This window comes from Zeus faber (assembly GCF_960531495.2).
Source record: "Zeus faber genome assembly, chromosome: 5".
Classification (NCBI taxonomy): domain Eukaryota; kingdom Metazoa; phylum Chordata; class Actinopteri; order Zeiformes; family Zeidae; genus Zeus; species Zeus faber.
The window spans coordinates 14312572-14324968 of NC_137192.1; the positions used below are offsets into that span (position 1 = coordinate 14312572).

General features: G+C 44.9%; 1 protein-coding gene across 1 annotated transcript in view; it reads right to left on the reverse strand.

The window, feature by feature from the left end:
- Positions 1 to 4151: 4151 nt before the first annotated feature.
- LOC307230238 (myosin heavy chain, fast skeletal muscle-like) overlaps positions 4152 to 12397 on the reverse strand; it is a 34174-nt gene continuing 25928 nt past the window's right edge. The window contains exons 15-40 of the mRNA XM_080000474.1: positions 11896 to 12202; positions 11725 to 11795; positions 11537 to 11624; positions 11271 to 11388; positions 11007 to 11130; positions 10772 to 10908; positions 10274 to 10529; positions 9940 to 10182; positions 9648 to 9824; positions 9410 to 9555; positions 9229 to 9319; positions 8748 to 9137; positions 8537 to 8663; positions 8300 to 8418; positions 8015 to 8211; positions 7528 to 7711; positions 7266 to 7431; positions 7044 to 7168; positions 6559 to 6867; positions 6273 to 6476; positions 6053 to 6178; positions 5773 to 5943; positions 5578 to 5682; positions 5384 to 5479; positions 4488 to 4619; positions 4152 to 4277 (exon numbers count right to left, since the gene is read on the reverse strand). Coding sequence (XP_079856600.1) covers positions 4257 to 4277; positions 4488 to 4619; positions 5384 to 5479; positions 5578 to 5682; positions 5773 to 5943; positions 6053 to 6178; positions 6273 to 6476; positions 6559 to 6867; positions 7044 to 7168; positions 7266 to 7431; positions 7528 to 7711; positions 8015 to 8211; positions 8300 to 8418; positions 8537 to 8663; positions 8748 to 9137; positions 9229 to 9319; positions 9410 to 9555; positions 9648 to 9824; positions 9940 to 10182; positions 10274 to 10529; positions 10772 to 10908; positions 11007 to 11130; positions 11271 to 11388; positions 11537 to 11624; positions 11725 to 11795; positions 11896 to 12202 — 4230 coding nt within the window. The 3' untranslated portion in view covers positions 4152 to 4256. The remainder of the gene's footprint in view (positions 4278 to 4487; positions 4620 to 5383; positions 5480 to 5577; positions 5683 to 5772; positions 5944 to 6052; positions 6179 to 6272; positions 6477 to 6558; positions 6868 to 7043; positions 7169 to 7265; positions 7432 to 7527; positions 7712 to 8014; positions 8212 to 8299; positions 8419 to 8536; positions 8664 to 8747; positions 9138 to 9228; positions 9320 to 9409; positions 9556 to 9647; positions 9825 to 9939; positions 10183 to 10273; positions 10530 to 10771; positions 10909 to 11006; positions 11131 to 11270; positions 11389 to 11536; positions 11625 to 11724; positions 11796 to 11895; positions 12203 to 12397) is intronic.

The following is a 12397-nucleotide window of genomic DNA, read 5'->3' on the forward strand; positions in this document are numbered from 1 at the left end:
CCTGTTCCTGCCAGTTAATGAAATAAGAATGTTAATTTTATTTGCTGTAACTTTGCTTTTGTTGTTGCTGAAACTGTTTACTCGGGAGATTTCCTCTATTTGTGCCAGTCTCTGACGTCACCTCATTTTTGTACAGAGGGTTCAACGCAGTCTGCGGGCAAACTTTGTAAAGTTTTTGTCAGTCAGAGTACAAAACTGATAACTAAATGTTTATATCTGATATTGGTGAATAAATGCTATTGATATTTTTCACTCGCGCTCAGTATCCTGATTGAAATAGCCGCTTATGAAAACCTTTGCAGGGGGAATGCCGGTCCAAGTTGAGGCCAAAGCAGAACGATAAATGATCCAATTCAAGATAAGTCTGGGATGAGAGGGACGGATGTTGTGGTTGGAATTGATCTTGACAGAATAGAAACGTTGCTGCATATTCAACGGCCGAGGTATTTCAATTCGTCTTGTCCAGCCTTGGTTCTTTTGCTCTCAAGTCGTGTTCACGCGCATATCTTAGGTTAAAGATATTTCCTGTCGCTTCAAAATCCTCGCTGTTTCACGCGGTGAGGTTCCGTCTCTATGTTTCTCGTCATTATTTCAGGTGAGTCACGTTCAAGTGGCTGGGAGAAGGAGTTGACCCCTGACCCCTGTTCTAAATGTTTACAAACACATCAAACCAAGATGATAAAAAGAGGATAAAATACAGCATGCCTAGATACTTGACTATTTTTAAGTACAGTGTTTCTATTTTAATGTGAAAACTACGAGTTACACCTGTACAGCTGCTGGATAACGCAAATATCGAATGAGCCGATCATGAGTCAGCAACTCGGCAAATAAAGCAGCACGCCTGATCTAGAAGTTCAGTTTGTCGTTCAGCCCAAACAGCACAATGGGGAGGAAACCTGATCCGAGCGATTTTGACCCTGGACCCGGGGTCGGCGTATGTTTTGAGTATCTCATCAACTGTTGATCTCCTGCAATTTTCACGCCTCTAGTTTCCAGATAGACTAAAGAGTTAAAAGAGAAAGAGATCATCCAACGAGCGGGAGTTCTGCAGGTGAAAACACCTCAAAGAACCAGGTGTTCCAACCACGGTGAAGAGCAGGTCAACGTCTCTGAACCACAGCACATGGAACCTCGGATGAAGACACAAGACAGGGTACTGGTCCTGAGGCTCAGCAGGACCGGGCCATCTCACGGGGAACTGTGAAACGCGCCCACGATGGCGCCGGATTTTCGAGAGCTCGTGCAGCTGTCTCATCCGTCACCTGATTGAAGGAACCTCAGCAGTGACTTGGATGGGAAAATAATCGTGACGACAGCACTGGCGGTCTGAACCCGTTGCACTACAGAGTCCCCCTGGCTTCCACCCTCTCTTCAGATGATCGTCACTGGGTTCTCTTGACACGAGCGCTACTTTTAAAAATGAAGCCGCAGCCTCATAAACCAGCAGGCTGACGGGCTACTCTTACTCTAGTGTATTTTTGGGAAAAAAAAACCCCCAGAGTCGAGGGGGGAAACTGAGAAAAAGGGTGTGAAAGCTTGAACCTCCAAATGTTGCAAGTTGATCCAGTTTTGCTCTTTCGTTTCCATTCGAGCTTCAATCTCAATGAGTTCAGTGGAGTCCTCAGTCTCCGGATCTCAATCCAGTAGAGCGGCTTTGGGGCGTGGTGGAACGACAAACCTGCAGCAACTCTGATGCTGCCTTGTAAAAATTCAAAACAATTTTTGGCGGGCAAACACCGGCTGCGGATGACGGCACGGTTCCCTTTCCCGCGGCCACCAATTTGCTGCGGGAAATTGCCGCGAATCGGCCTAATCAGCGCGGGGAGCTTTCTTACCGTTTCTGTCGGCGCACGGGCTCCTGAGTATCCCAGGAGCGGAGGGAATGGCGAATGGAGGACTATTAATGACGTTATTATTCACAGCGACACCTGGGAGCGGCATATGCGGCATGTGGGCGCTGTGCTTGAGTCCCTGTGGCGGGCTGTGCTCACCACTAACCCAAAGAAGTGTGCCGTGGGACGGCGGGAGATACGGTATCTCGGGTACCAGGCAAAGGCATGGTCTGATCCCAGCTTGATAAAACCCTGCGGTCGCAAACACGCCAAGACCCAAGACCAAGGAGGTGAGGCAGTTCTTGGGGCTGGCCGGCTAGCCGGGAGGTTTGTCCCCAACTTTTCAGAGCTAACCAGCCCCTTGACAGACTTAACTCGAAAAAGGTGCTCCAGATCTGGCCCAGTGGTCAGAAGTGCCAGCAAGTGTTTGTGAGGGTAAGTCAGCTCTCTGTGGGAAGCCAGTGCTGTTTAACTGAACATCTCTCTCCCTTTCTGTCTGCAGACCGACGTGTCGAACAGAGGGCTGGGCGCAGTCCTGTCCCCGGAGGTGGACGGGACCGAGCGTCCACTGCTGTACCTCAGCCCCAAGCTCTCAGAGTGGGAGTCGAGGTACAGCACGGTGGAGAAGGAGTGCCTAGCTACAAAATGGGCAGTCGGTTCCCTCCGCTACTACCTCCTGGGACGAGCTTTCACCCTCTGTTCAGACCACGCCCCACTCCACCGCATGAAGGACAAACGTCCGGATCACCCGGTGGTACCTGGCTCTCCAGCCCCTTAACTTCCAGGTTGCCACAGGCCAGCCACGCAGATGGTGACTTTCTCTCCTGCTCTGGGGGGGCCGGGGGGGAGTCGGCCGTCAGGTGGGGGTATGTGGCGGACAAAGGGGTGTGGCCAAGCACCGGCTGTGGATGACAACACGGTTCCCTTTCCCGCAGCCACCAAGCTGCCTCGAATCGGCCCAATTAGCGCCTGCACGGTGCTCATCGATCGTTCTCGAGGCAGGTTGTTTTCTTAATGTTTCTGTCTTACAGAGGAGATCGGCGCACGGGCTTGTGAGCAGCCCAGGAGCGGAACGCCATTCCTCCTGCGTCCGAGAGGACTATTATTATTATTAGATTAAATTAATAAATCCTCAGTCATATACTGTATATAATTGTGGCCTGCGTGCCGGATAATGAAATGTACAATACAACTCTCGCCATCGGTACACGACTAAAAAAAAGTTTCTGCTCTAAGTTGTAATCTTCTATCCAGCAGGCATAGTGCCCTGTTATGTGGCTCAAAGACAAATAGCCTATTTATTTCCCCATGATATCAGAGCGTCGGTGTCTGGCTCAGGCCTGTGTGTGAATGTTATTGTCTGACAGATGTGAGATCATGCGAGACAGTTATCCCCTAAACAAGAGCTCATCCCACACAATTTCCAGTCACACACTCAGGAACAGCAGAAGAAGCAAGAGGCAGGAGGATTCACTCGATTCCACACCACAGAATATCCTTCCTACCGGAGGTAAAAACCTTCCATTTTACGAGAGGTACTAACACTCCTTTCAAATTGGGTTTGGATTGGGGGTTCTGATGATAGGATACTGAACGTGAAATGTTTATAAAAGCTTTGTAGATTGAAATATTAACCTTTTTCAGGGTTTGGGTATAAATCTTTGAGAATTCCTTCCATGACAAGGAGAATTTACGACCACAACTATATATATATATATATATATATATATATATATATATATATATATATATATATATTCTATACTTAATCAATTTCAACAGTATATATATATATACAGTGTGTATATACATATATTTACAGTAAATATTAGCCTTTGAAATATCAATACATAAAATGTCAGCCGGCATTCTTGTTATAATGAATTCATGTGTCTTTGAAATGAGAAGTTGAAGGATACGTTGTTCTCTCACTTTGTTAGTCTGGATAATATTATATATAACAAAATTAAGAGATGTTTTTTCCTTTTTTCAAATTAATAAAAAAAAAATTTGTTGCATACATGGTAACACAGAGGCCATTAAACAGTAAGTTTACTGTATATTAGTAACAAAACCCCAATGTAATTTCCTCATAAGAAAAGTGAAGTTGAGTGGGAATTACCGGGGAATTACTGGGTTGGACAACTTCAACCTCAAGTAATTTAATTTAATGTTAACATAATAATTTCGATGTATAGTAGTTGAAATGACATTGTAGTGATGGCTACGGCTGCTTACCAAATTGTTCATTGGCCTTATTTAGCCTTGCCTTTTCAACCAGAGAATGGAGGGAAAAAAGGAACAAAAGAGACCTCAGAATGAGAAAAATAATTTATTTAATGTAGGCCTACATTATCTGATGAGAGCAGTGAAAAGTCATATTTTATGACTCTCATCGACTTCTCTCATTGAGGAGGGAGATTATTCCTCTTCTTCCTTTCCCTAAAACAGATAAATGGTTTACAAATGACATTGTGTTTGCAGATAAAAATGAATTAACATATCAAACAAAAACCTGAAATCATACTGTCACAAACTAAAATTATTTTGCTTTCTTGTTACCATTCATATTAGTGTATATGGTTAACGATGAGTGACGTATAGTTGAAACGGTTATTTATGCTTTTCTTATTTCAAGGATCGGTGACATACCTTGCCAATTTCCCGGCTTTTGGCCCTCAGCTTGTTGACCTGGGACTCAGCGATGTCCGCACGTTCTTGAGCCTCTTCCATCTCATGCTGCACCTTCCTGTACCTGGACAGGTGGGTGTTGGCCTGCTCCTCCTGTTAAGGAATGAAGATATTATATCATTAAGGCTGGGTCTCAAACCTTGGGGGCCCACCAACCACAAGGCAAATCTGGTGCAATGACTAGGGTAGCAGGCAGACTGGGCCTAGACGTGCTGGTCACTGGCAACAGAAACTGGCATCCGACATTGTCAGGGTCGCGTCTGCACACGGCATCGGCTCTGGAACCGATGCCAACCGACGCCTGATTCCCGCACAGGGGGAGAGAGGCGCTGGCTGGGGGTGGTGATATTCACCAGCCCCTGGCTCAGGAACCAATAGAAAGTGAATGAGAGGCTGGGAATGAGTGTCAGCACCTCCAAATCTGAGGCCATGGTTCTCGCCCGGAATAGGCCGACCCAAGGGGAGGAGTTTCGGTATGTCAGCGTTGTATTTTTGAGTGAGGGTAAGAAGGAGCAGCATCTACAGTAATGCAGGCACTGTTCCGCACCATGGAGGTGAACAGGGAGGAAAGCCCTCAATTTCCCTTTCAATCTTTGTCCCAACCCTCATCTATGGTGACAAGCTTGAAAAAAGCATCAGGCATCTGTCTACCATTTGAGACTGTCTGGGTTGATATACAGGTTAAGATTAAAAAATGAAATACAAAAAGTAACCACCTAGGTTTCTCATAAACAACATACGTTGTTTAATATGAAAGTCATTCACGATAGAATACTGTTGTCGCTTTACACTCCCAGGTGTGACTGTAGAGAACTGTCAGAGTTTTGGAGAGGATAGACACCAGAAGATGGACTTACAGCCTCCTCAGCCTGTCTCTTGTAGGACTTCACTTTCAGCTGCAATTTGTCCACCAGGTCCTGCAGTCTAGTGATGTTTTTCTTATCTTCCTCAGTCTGGAAATGATAGGAGCTTGTTAATGGACTTTACTAACATGAAACAATATAAACAAACCCTCTTGTGAAAACCAATCCCTCCTGTGAATACAATCTACCTGATAAGTGAGCTCCTTGACTCTTCTCTCATATTTACGGACACCTTTAATAGCATCTGCACCGCGTCTTTGCTCCGATTCAACTTCGGTCTCAAGCTCACGGACCTAAAACAAAACCCAGTAAAAGCTTTAAATGACATTTGAAACAATTAGTATGAATAAAGTTGACGGATTAATTCATTTTTAGTACTCTACCCTAGCCTCCAGTTTTTGGAGCTGCTTCTTGCCACCCTTCAAGGCCAGGTTCTCAGCCTCGTCCAGGCGGTGCTGCAGGTCCTTGACTGTGACCTCCAGGTTCTTCTTCATCCTCTCCAGGTGAGAGCTGGTGTCCTGCTCCTTCTTCAGCTCCTCTGCCATCATGGCGGCCTGAAATCAAAGACCCGATTACTGGTTTTGGTTTATGGCATCTAAATAAAAACAATCATCAAAAGCTGAAAAAGGGAAGCATTATATATAATATGCAGAATGAACTCACATCAGTGATGGCTTTCTTTGCCTTTTCTTCAGCATTTCTTGCTTCCTGGACGGTATCTTCCACCTCGCCTTGGATCTGGACAAGGTCAGCCTCCAGCTTCTTCTTAGTGTTGATGAGGCTGGTATTCTAACGGTTTTGTAAAGGAATTGTCTATCATTTTACATGAATTGTATTTATTTAAAATAAAAAAACAAACTCTAAAACAAACTCTTTACAATACCTGGGAGTGCAGCAGTCCCACGCGCTCGCTGGCGTCCGTCAGCTCCTGTTCAGCCACTTTGCGGCCTCTCTCCGTCTGCTCCAGAGCAACTCTCAGCTCCTCGATCTCAGCCAGCATCAGGTTGTTCCTGCGCTCCACCATGGCAACTTGCTCCCTCATGTCTTCTTGTCCTCTGAGGGCATCATCAAGGTGCAGTTGGGCATCCTGAAACAAACAGACTTTAAATGCCTGTATAAATGCAAGTATTTTTAAGTTAGATATCGAGGTTTGTACGTGATTCCCGTACCTTAAGCTGTGCCTGGACATTCCTGAGCTGTTTCTGGGCTTCCACGGCCATGCGGTTGGCGTGGCTCAGCTGAATCTCCATCTCGTTCAGATCCCCCTCCATCTTCTTCTTGATTCTCATGGCATCGTTCCTGCTCCTGACCTCGGCGTCCAGAGTGCTCTGCATGGACTCGATCACCCTCTGGCTGTTCCTCTTGATCTGCTCTATCTCCTCGTCCTTCTCTGCAATCTTTCTGTCAACTTCACTTTTGACCTGGGTGAGCTCCAGCTGCACACGAATAATCTTTGATTCTTCATGTTCCAGTGTAGCCTGTAAAAAAAGGGCCAAATGTAACATCAACCCCAAAGCAAGTGTGTCCTCGTGTTAGACCATGCTCATGCGATAATGGAGTTATCATTGTGAAAATGATTTATGATAATACTAGTCTTTTGCAGTGTGTGCAGCATAGTATCAAAGATTTTTTTTTTTTACAATATGAAATTTACCTCTGCTTCTTCCAGAGCAGTGTGAATTTCTGACTTCTCAATCTCAACGGCCTTCTTTCCTTTTTCGAGCTCGTGAATGGTCTTACCCGTCTCTCCGATTTGTTCCGTTAAGTCAGAGATTTCCTCTGTGGGAGTTTAAGCAGAATATTGCGCCTGTGAACATTTTTGAATCCTCTTTTCCGTTTATCCTCTGAGAGCCCAACGTGGGGTTATGTAGCTTACGCTGCAGGTTCTTGTTCTCCCTCTTCAGGGTCTCAAGGTGGTCCAGAGCCTCTTCGTAGGAGTTCTTCATCTTGAACATCTCGGTGCTCAGGGAGCGAGCCTCCTTCAGAGATCCTTCCAGCTCGGCCTGGCTCTCCTCATATTTCTGCTTCCATTCTGCAAGGACCTGAAAGTACGACAAGGGGAAAAATGAGCTTTCTAATTTAGATTGCTATTCAATTCATATTTGGAACTAATATATATAAAGAAAGAAAACCTTTACCTTGTCGAAGTTTCTCTGCTTCTTGTCGAGGTTAGCAGCCAGAGCATTAGCTCTCTCCACATCGATCATCAGGTCTTCCACCTCACCCTGCAGTCTCTGTTTAGTCTTCTCCAGAGAGGCACATTTGGCATTCACAGCCTCAATGGACTCCTCAGCATCCTGAAGACGCTGGGCGAGCTTCTTCCTGTGATGGTTGTTTCATGTTGCAGTATCATTACCAAATTGAAAATGGATAAATGGACAGCATTTAAATAATGTATTTCTAGTCGCTCCATCATTTAAACATCAATGCCCCTCAGACATACACTAATGGGGAAGGTAAATCCTGCAAGGCTCCAAGCAGCTCACTAGGAGCAGTTAGGCAATGTCTTGTTCAATGAGGCTTTGTACAAAAAAGATTAGACCAGCAACTCCTCCAACTGCCGGATGACTGTTCTACCTCCTGCATTTCCGTTGATTATAGATTAAAACAAATGTATTGACTTACTTTGCATCTTCCAGTTCTTCAGTGCGCTGAATGGCATCGGTCTCGTATTTGCTCCTCCACTGAGCCACCTCGCTGTTGGCCTTGGACAGGGCGCGCTGCAGCTCAGACTTGGCCTCCTGCTCCTCCTCGTACTGCTCTCTGAGCAGGTCGCAGTCATGGCGAGCCGACTGAACACCATGGGCCAAGGCGTTCTTGGCCTGTGATTTAAATCAAGAGACCATAACATCGGTTACCACGTTTTATGATTTTCCAGATGATGATCACAGTCCTTTCCTCAACCATTACCTTCACTTCCTCTTCAATGTGTCTCTTCAGCTCCTCAATCTGCTGTGTATAAGCCTGCTTGCCCCTCGTCAACTGAGATACAAGAGCTTCCTTTTCTTCAAGCTGACGCCCAAATTCACCTGATCAAACATTATTTTAAAGACAACAATTTTAGGAGAAATCCAAATAACATCGTGTTTTTGATGGTTTAGAATGTCACTGTGTATTCAGACGTGGCACTTTATCAAAATTGAATACCATTTTCAGTTTGAAGTCTTGCTCTTTGCGCACTCATGTCAGTTAGCTGACGCACGTGTTCGTCATTCCTGGTTTTAAGCTCACTCAGTTGATCTTCTAAAGTCCTGCACATCTTTTCAAGATTGCCCTACGGAGAAGTTATATCAATTAGTATTTCTTCCAAATGCTTTTAATTGTGCTCCCAGTTCTGTGGCAGATGAGGAAGCCTTACTTTTGATTTCGCAACAGCCTCCATATTGCTCGAGAGGTCATCAATCTCCATCTTGTACTCGCTCTTCTCTTTCTCCAGCTTCTGTTTGACACGCTGGAGGTTGTCGATTTGCTCTCCCAGTTCAGCCACACTGTCCGCTTGCTTCTTACGGAGAGACGCGGCGGTGGCTTCGTGCTGGAGCGTGGACTCTTCCAGGTCGCGACGCAGCTTCTGGAACTCGGCCTCGCGCTTCTTGTTCATCTCGATCTGCACCGACGTGGCTCCACCAGCTTCCTCCAGCCTCTCGCTGATCTCCTCCAGTTCCCTGGAAAGGTCGGCTCTCTGCTTCTCCACCTTGGCCCGGGCGGCTCTCTCAGCCTCAATCTCCTCCTCCAGCTCCTCAATACGAGCCTGTGATACCAAAGTGTTGCGTTTATGTCAAAAACGAGTCGCCCAATATATTAAATAATTATTAGATAAGATGAATTATGCTGTACTGTACCTGCAGCTCTTTGATTTTCTTCTGAAGCTGAATTCCAAGAATCTGTTCGTCCTCTATCCTGCTGATCAGCTGGCTGGTCTCAAAGTCCTTCCTATTTATTGAAAAATCAGTAACACATATAATAAGTACATATTCACTCGGTGGAAAATCTCAACTAGGTACATTTTTAATCACAACATACTTTTTGAGCTTTTCATCACTTTGCTGCTTGTCGTTCTCCAGATCCATTATGGATTCATGGGCCAACTTCAGATCTCCTTCAAGCTTCCTTTTGGATCGCTCAAGGTCCATACGGAGCTTCTTCTCCTGCTCCAGAGAACCTTCAAGCTGTCAAAGAGGATTTTTTTTTTAGTATGCGTTATATTGACATCATTGGCATGCTATCTCTATTCAAGTGTTTTCAGAAGTAGATGTCTCACGTCATCCACTTGCTGTTCCAGCTTCGACTTAGCCTTGGTCAGAGTGTTGACTTTGTCTTCCTCTGCCTGGAGGTCGTCGAGGGTCTGCTGGTGGGCCTCTTGGAGGGCTTTCTTCTCCTTGCTCAGCTTGGCAATGGTCTCATCTTGAGAAGCCATTTCCTCAACCAAATTTTTAACCTTAGGAAACATTGCACGTCACTGCTAGTGTAAGTATATAAGAATGCTTGTTCTTACTGTAAGTGTGCATGGTAGCGGGTGACGTGTTTGCATGCGCTGAACACATTTCCGTTACCTTGTTCTCGGTGGCGTGTTTCTCCTTCTCTACTTTGGCCAGTGTGAGCTCCAAGTCATCAATGTCTTTCTTCAGCTCGGAACATTCGTCCTCCAGCTTCCTCTTCTTGGCAGTCAGCTCAGCATTGACTTCCTCCTCATCCTCCAGTCTCTCCGCTGTCTCTTTGACTTTAGCTTCAAGCTGGATCTTACTCTTAATGAGCCCTTCACACCTTTCCTCTGCGTCGGAAAGATTTTCACCTTCCTAAAGGTAAATAGAGTCAGTTTTACATTGGTTATTAAAACTGATTTTTTAAAATCGAAACAAACATAACTATTGTAGTGATCCCACTTACAGACTGCACTTGCAGCAGGAGGTCATTCTTCTCCTGGAGCAGAGAAACCATCTTTTCTTCAAGTTCCTTCTTCTTGGCCAGAGCCTTCGCGAGATCTTCCTTTGTTTTTTCAAAGTCGTCCTTCATCTGGGCCATCTCCTTTTCAGTCTCGGCGCTCTTAAGAAGAGGCTTGATTTTGAAGTAGAGCTTCATCCATGGCCAGGTTTTGACATTCATGAAGGAACGGATGTTGTACTGAATGGAATATATTGCCTCCCTGGTCATACCAAACACAGAGGAAAACAGTCAGATTCAGATTGTCATGTCATGGCTACTTTAGAAGCATCACACTGGTCTGAATTATTTTTATATGGTCTCACCTCACCTATAGATCCAACAGTGCACAAAAAATCTCACAACACCACAACCAACATCCATGATAAACAACATCAGATCATTCAAATTAGGCTTGCTCTCTACTACCTTCTGCCCCTCACAGAAACAAGACTAAGATTTTACCTCCTCTCCATCATTTTGCTGAATTCCTTTCTCATGACGTATCCCCTGCAAAGAGCTTGAGTCATGGTCACCAGGGAAGCCAGTTTCTCATCTCTCATCTCCTCCAAAGTACCCAGAAGACCCGCTTTGAAGAACACCTGAGAGTCGTTTATGGACAGGTTAATGATTAGTAGCTCCATCTTCATGACACTGCAACAGGCAAAGTTGGCCTCCTGAGGAAATTGTTCTCCACTACCTTGGTGTGACCGAACTTGTACTGAGTGTGGTCCACATTGATCGATCCCAGGAGTTTCTCTGAGGCCTTCTTGTTGTCAATGAACTGTCCCTCAGGGATGATACTGGCATTCAATACTTTGTATCTAAAGAATATTTACAACAATGAACACCCATTAGATATTATGAAGAATGGAACCACTATGTCATTATCCGACATTTTCATATATCGTGCTTTTAACGAAAAATGTATCTATTTCTTAAACAATAATACAATTCCAAACACCTCTGCTTGAAGTCACCATAGAGGATTCTGCTGGGGAAGCCTTTCCTGCAGATTCTGATTCCCTCCAGTACACCATTACACCTCAGCTGGTGGATGACCAGGAAGTTCTCCATCAGACCTATAAGGCATTTTTTTTTTTTTAATACGTGCTTTAAGACCCCCATAATAGAACTCTATTATGAATATCCCCATAATAGAGTTTTGTCACAGCATATAATTGCTATTTGTTTTAAAGTTTAATCAATTTATCAACGCCTTGACAATACCTGGTGTCTTTGACTCATTGGGAATCAGGCAGCGCACAAAATGAGGATGTGTGCTCCTCAGATTTGTCATCAGCTTTCCGAGATTCTCCTGAAGGGAGCAGAGGAAAAACATATTATAAATGAAGGCTTAAAGTAAAGCATATTTGTTAAGTGTTTAAACATTGTCTGTAAGAAAACTGCCATTTTACCCTGAAAAGAGCTGACACAGTCTGGAAAGAGCCACCCTTCTTCTTGCCTCCTTTCTTGCTGCCACTTTCAGCTGCCAGTTGAATGCAATCGCAATATTGTTATTACAGCGAACATCATTATAGTGGACCTTTATATAATACAATAGTTTTGTTAAATCTCAAAGAATATACCTTCTGTTGCGGCATGGGCTGCATAAAGGAAGGCAAGCAGCTTGACTGAGGCCTTCTGATAGAGCTGAACAGCTGAGTCGTTCAGGGGGTCCTTGTTCTTGTCCAGCCAGCCTGTGACGTTGTAGTCCACAGTGCCAGCATAGTGCACCAGGGCGAAGTGAGCCTCAGCTTTGCCTTTGGCTGGCTTTGGCTTTTCAAACGCCTTGGTTTTGCCGAGGTGCTGATCGTAAAGTTTGTTCTTGAAGGTGGTGTCCGAAGCCTTGGGGAACATGCACTCCTCTTCAAGGATGGAGAAGATGCCCATTGGCTGTTGTGGTGAAAATCATGATCAAACACAACTGTTCATTCATTTGACTAAAACAGGTTCCTCATCTCATCTCAACGCCTGCGGTCGCCCAAAGAAGCCCGTCAAAACTGTGTCAAGGTATTTTAAGAATGCACACACACACACACATCTTGTAATTGTGTCTATATTTGTGTACTATTTTTTGTTAATTGGAGA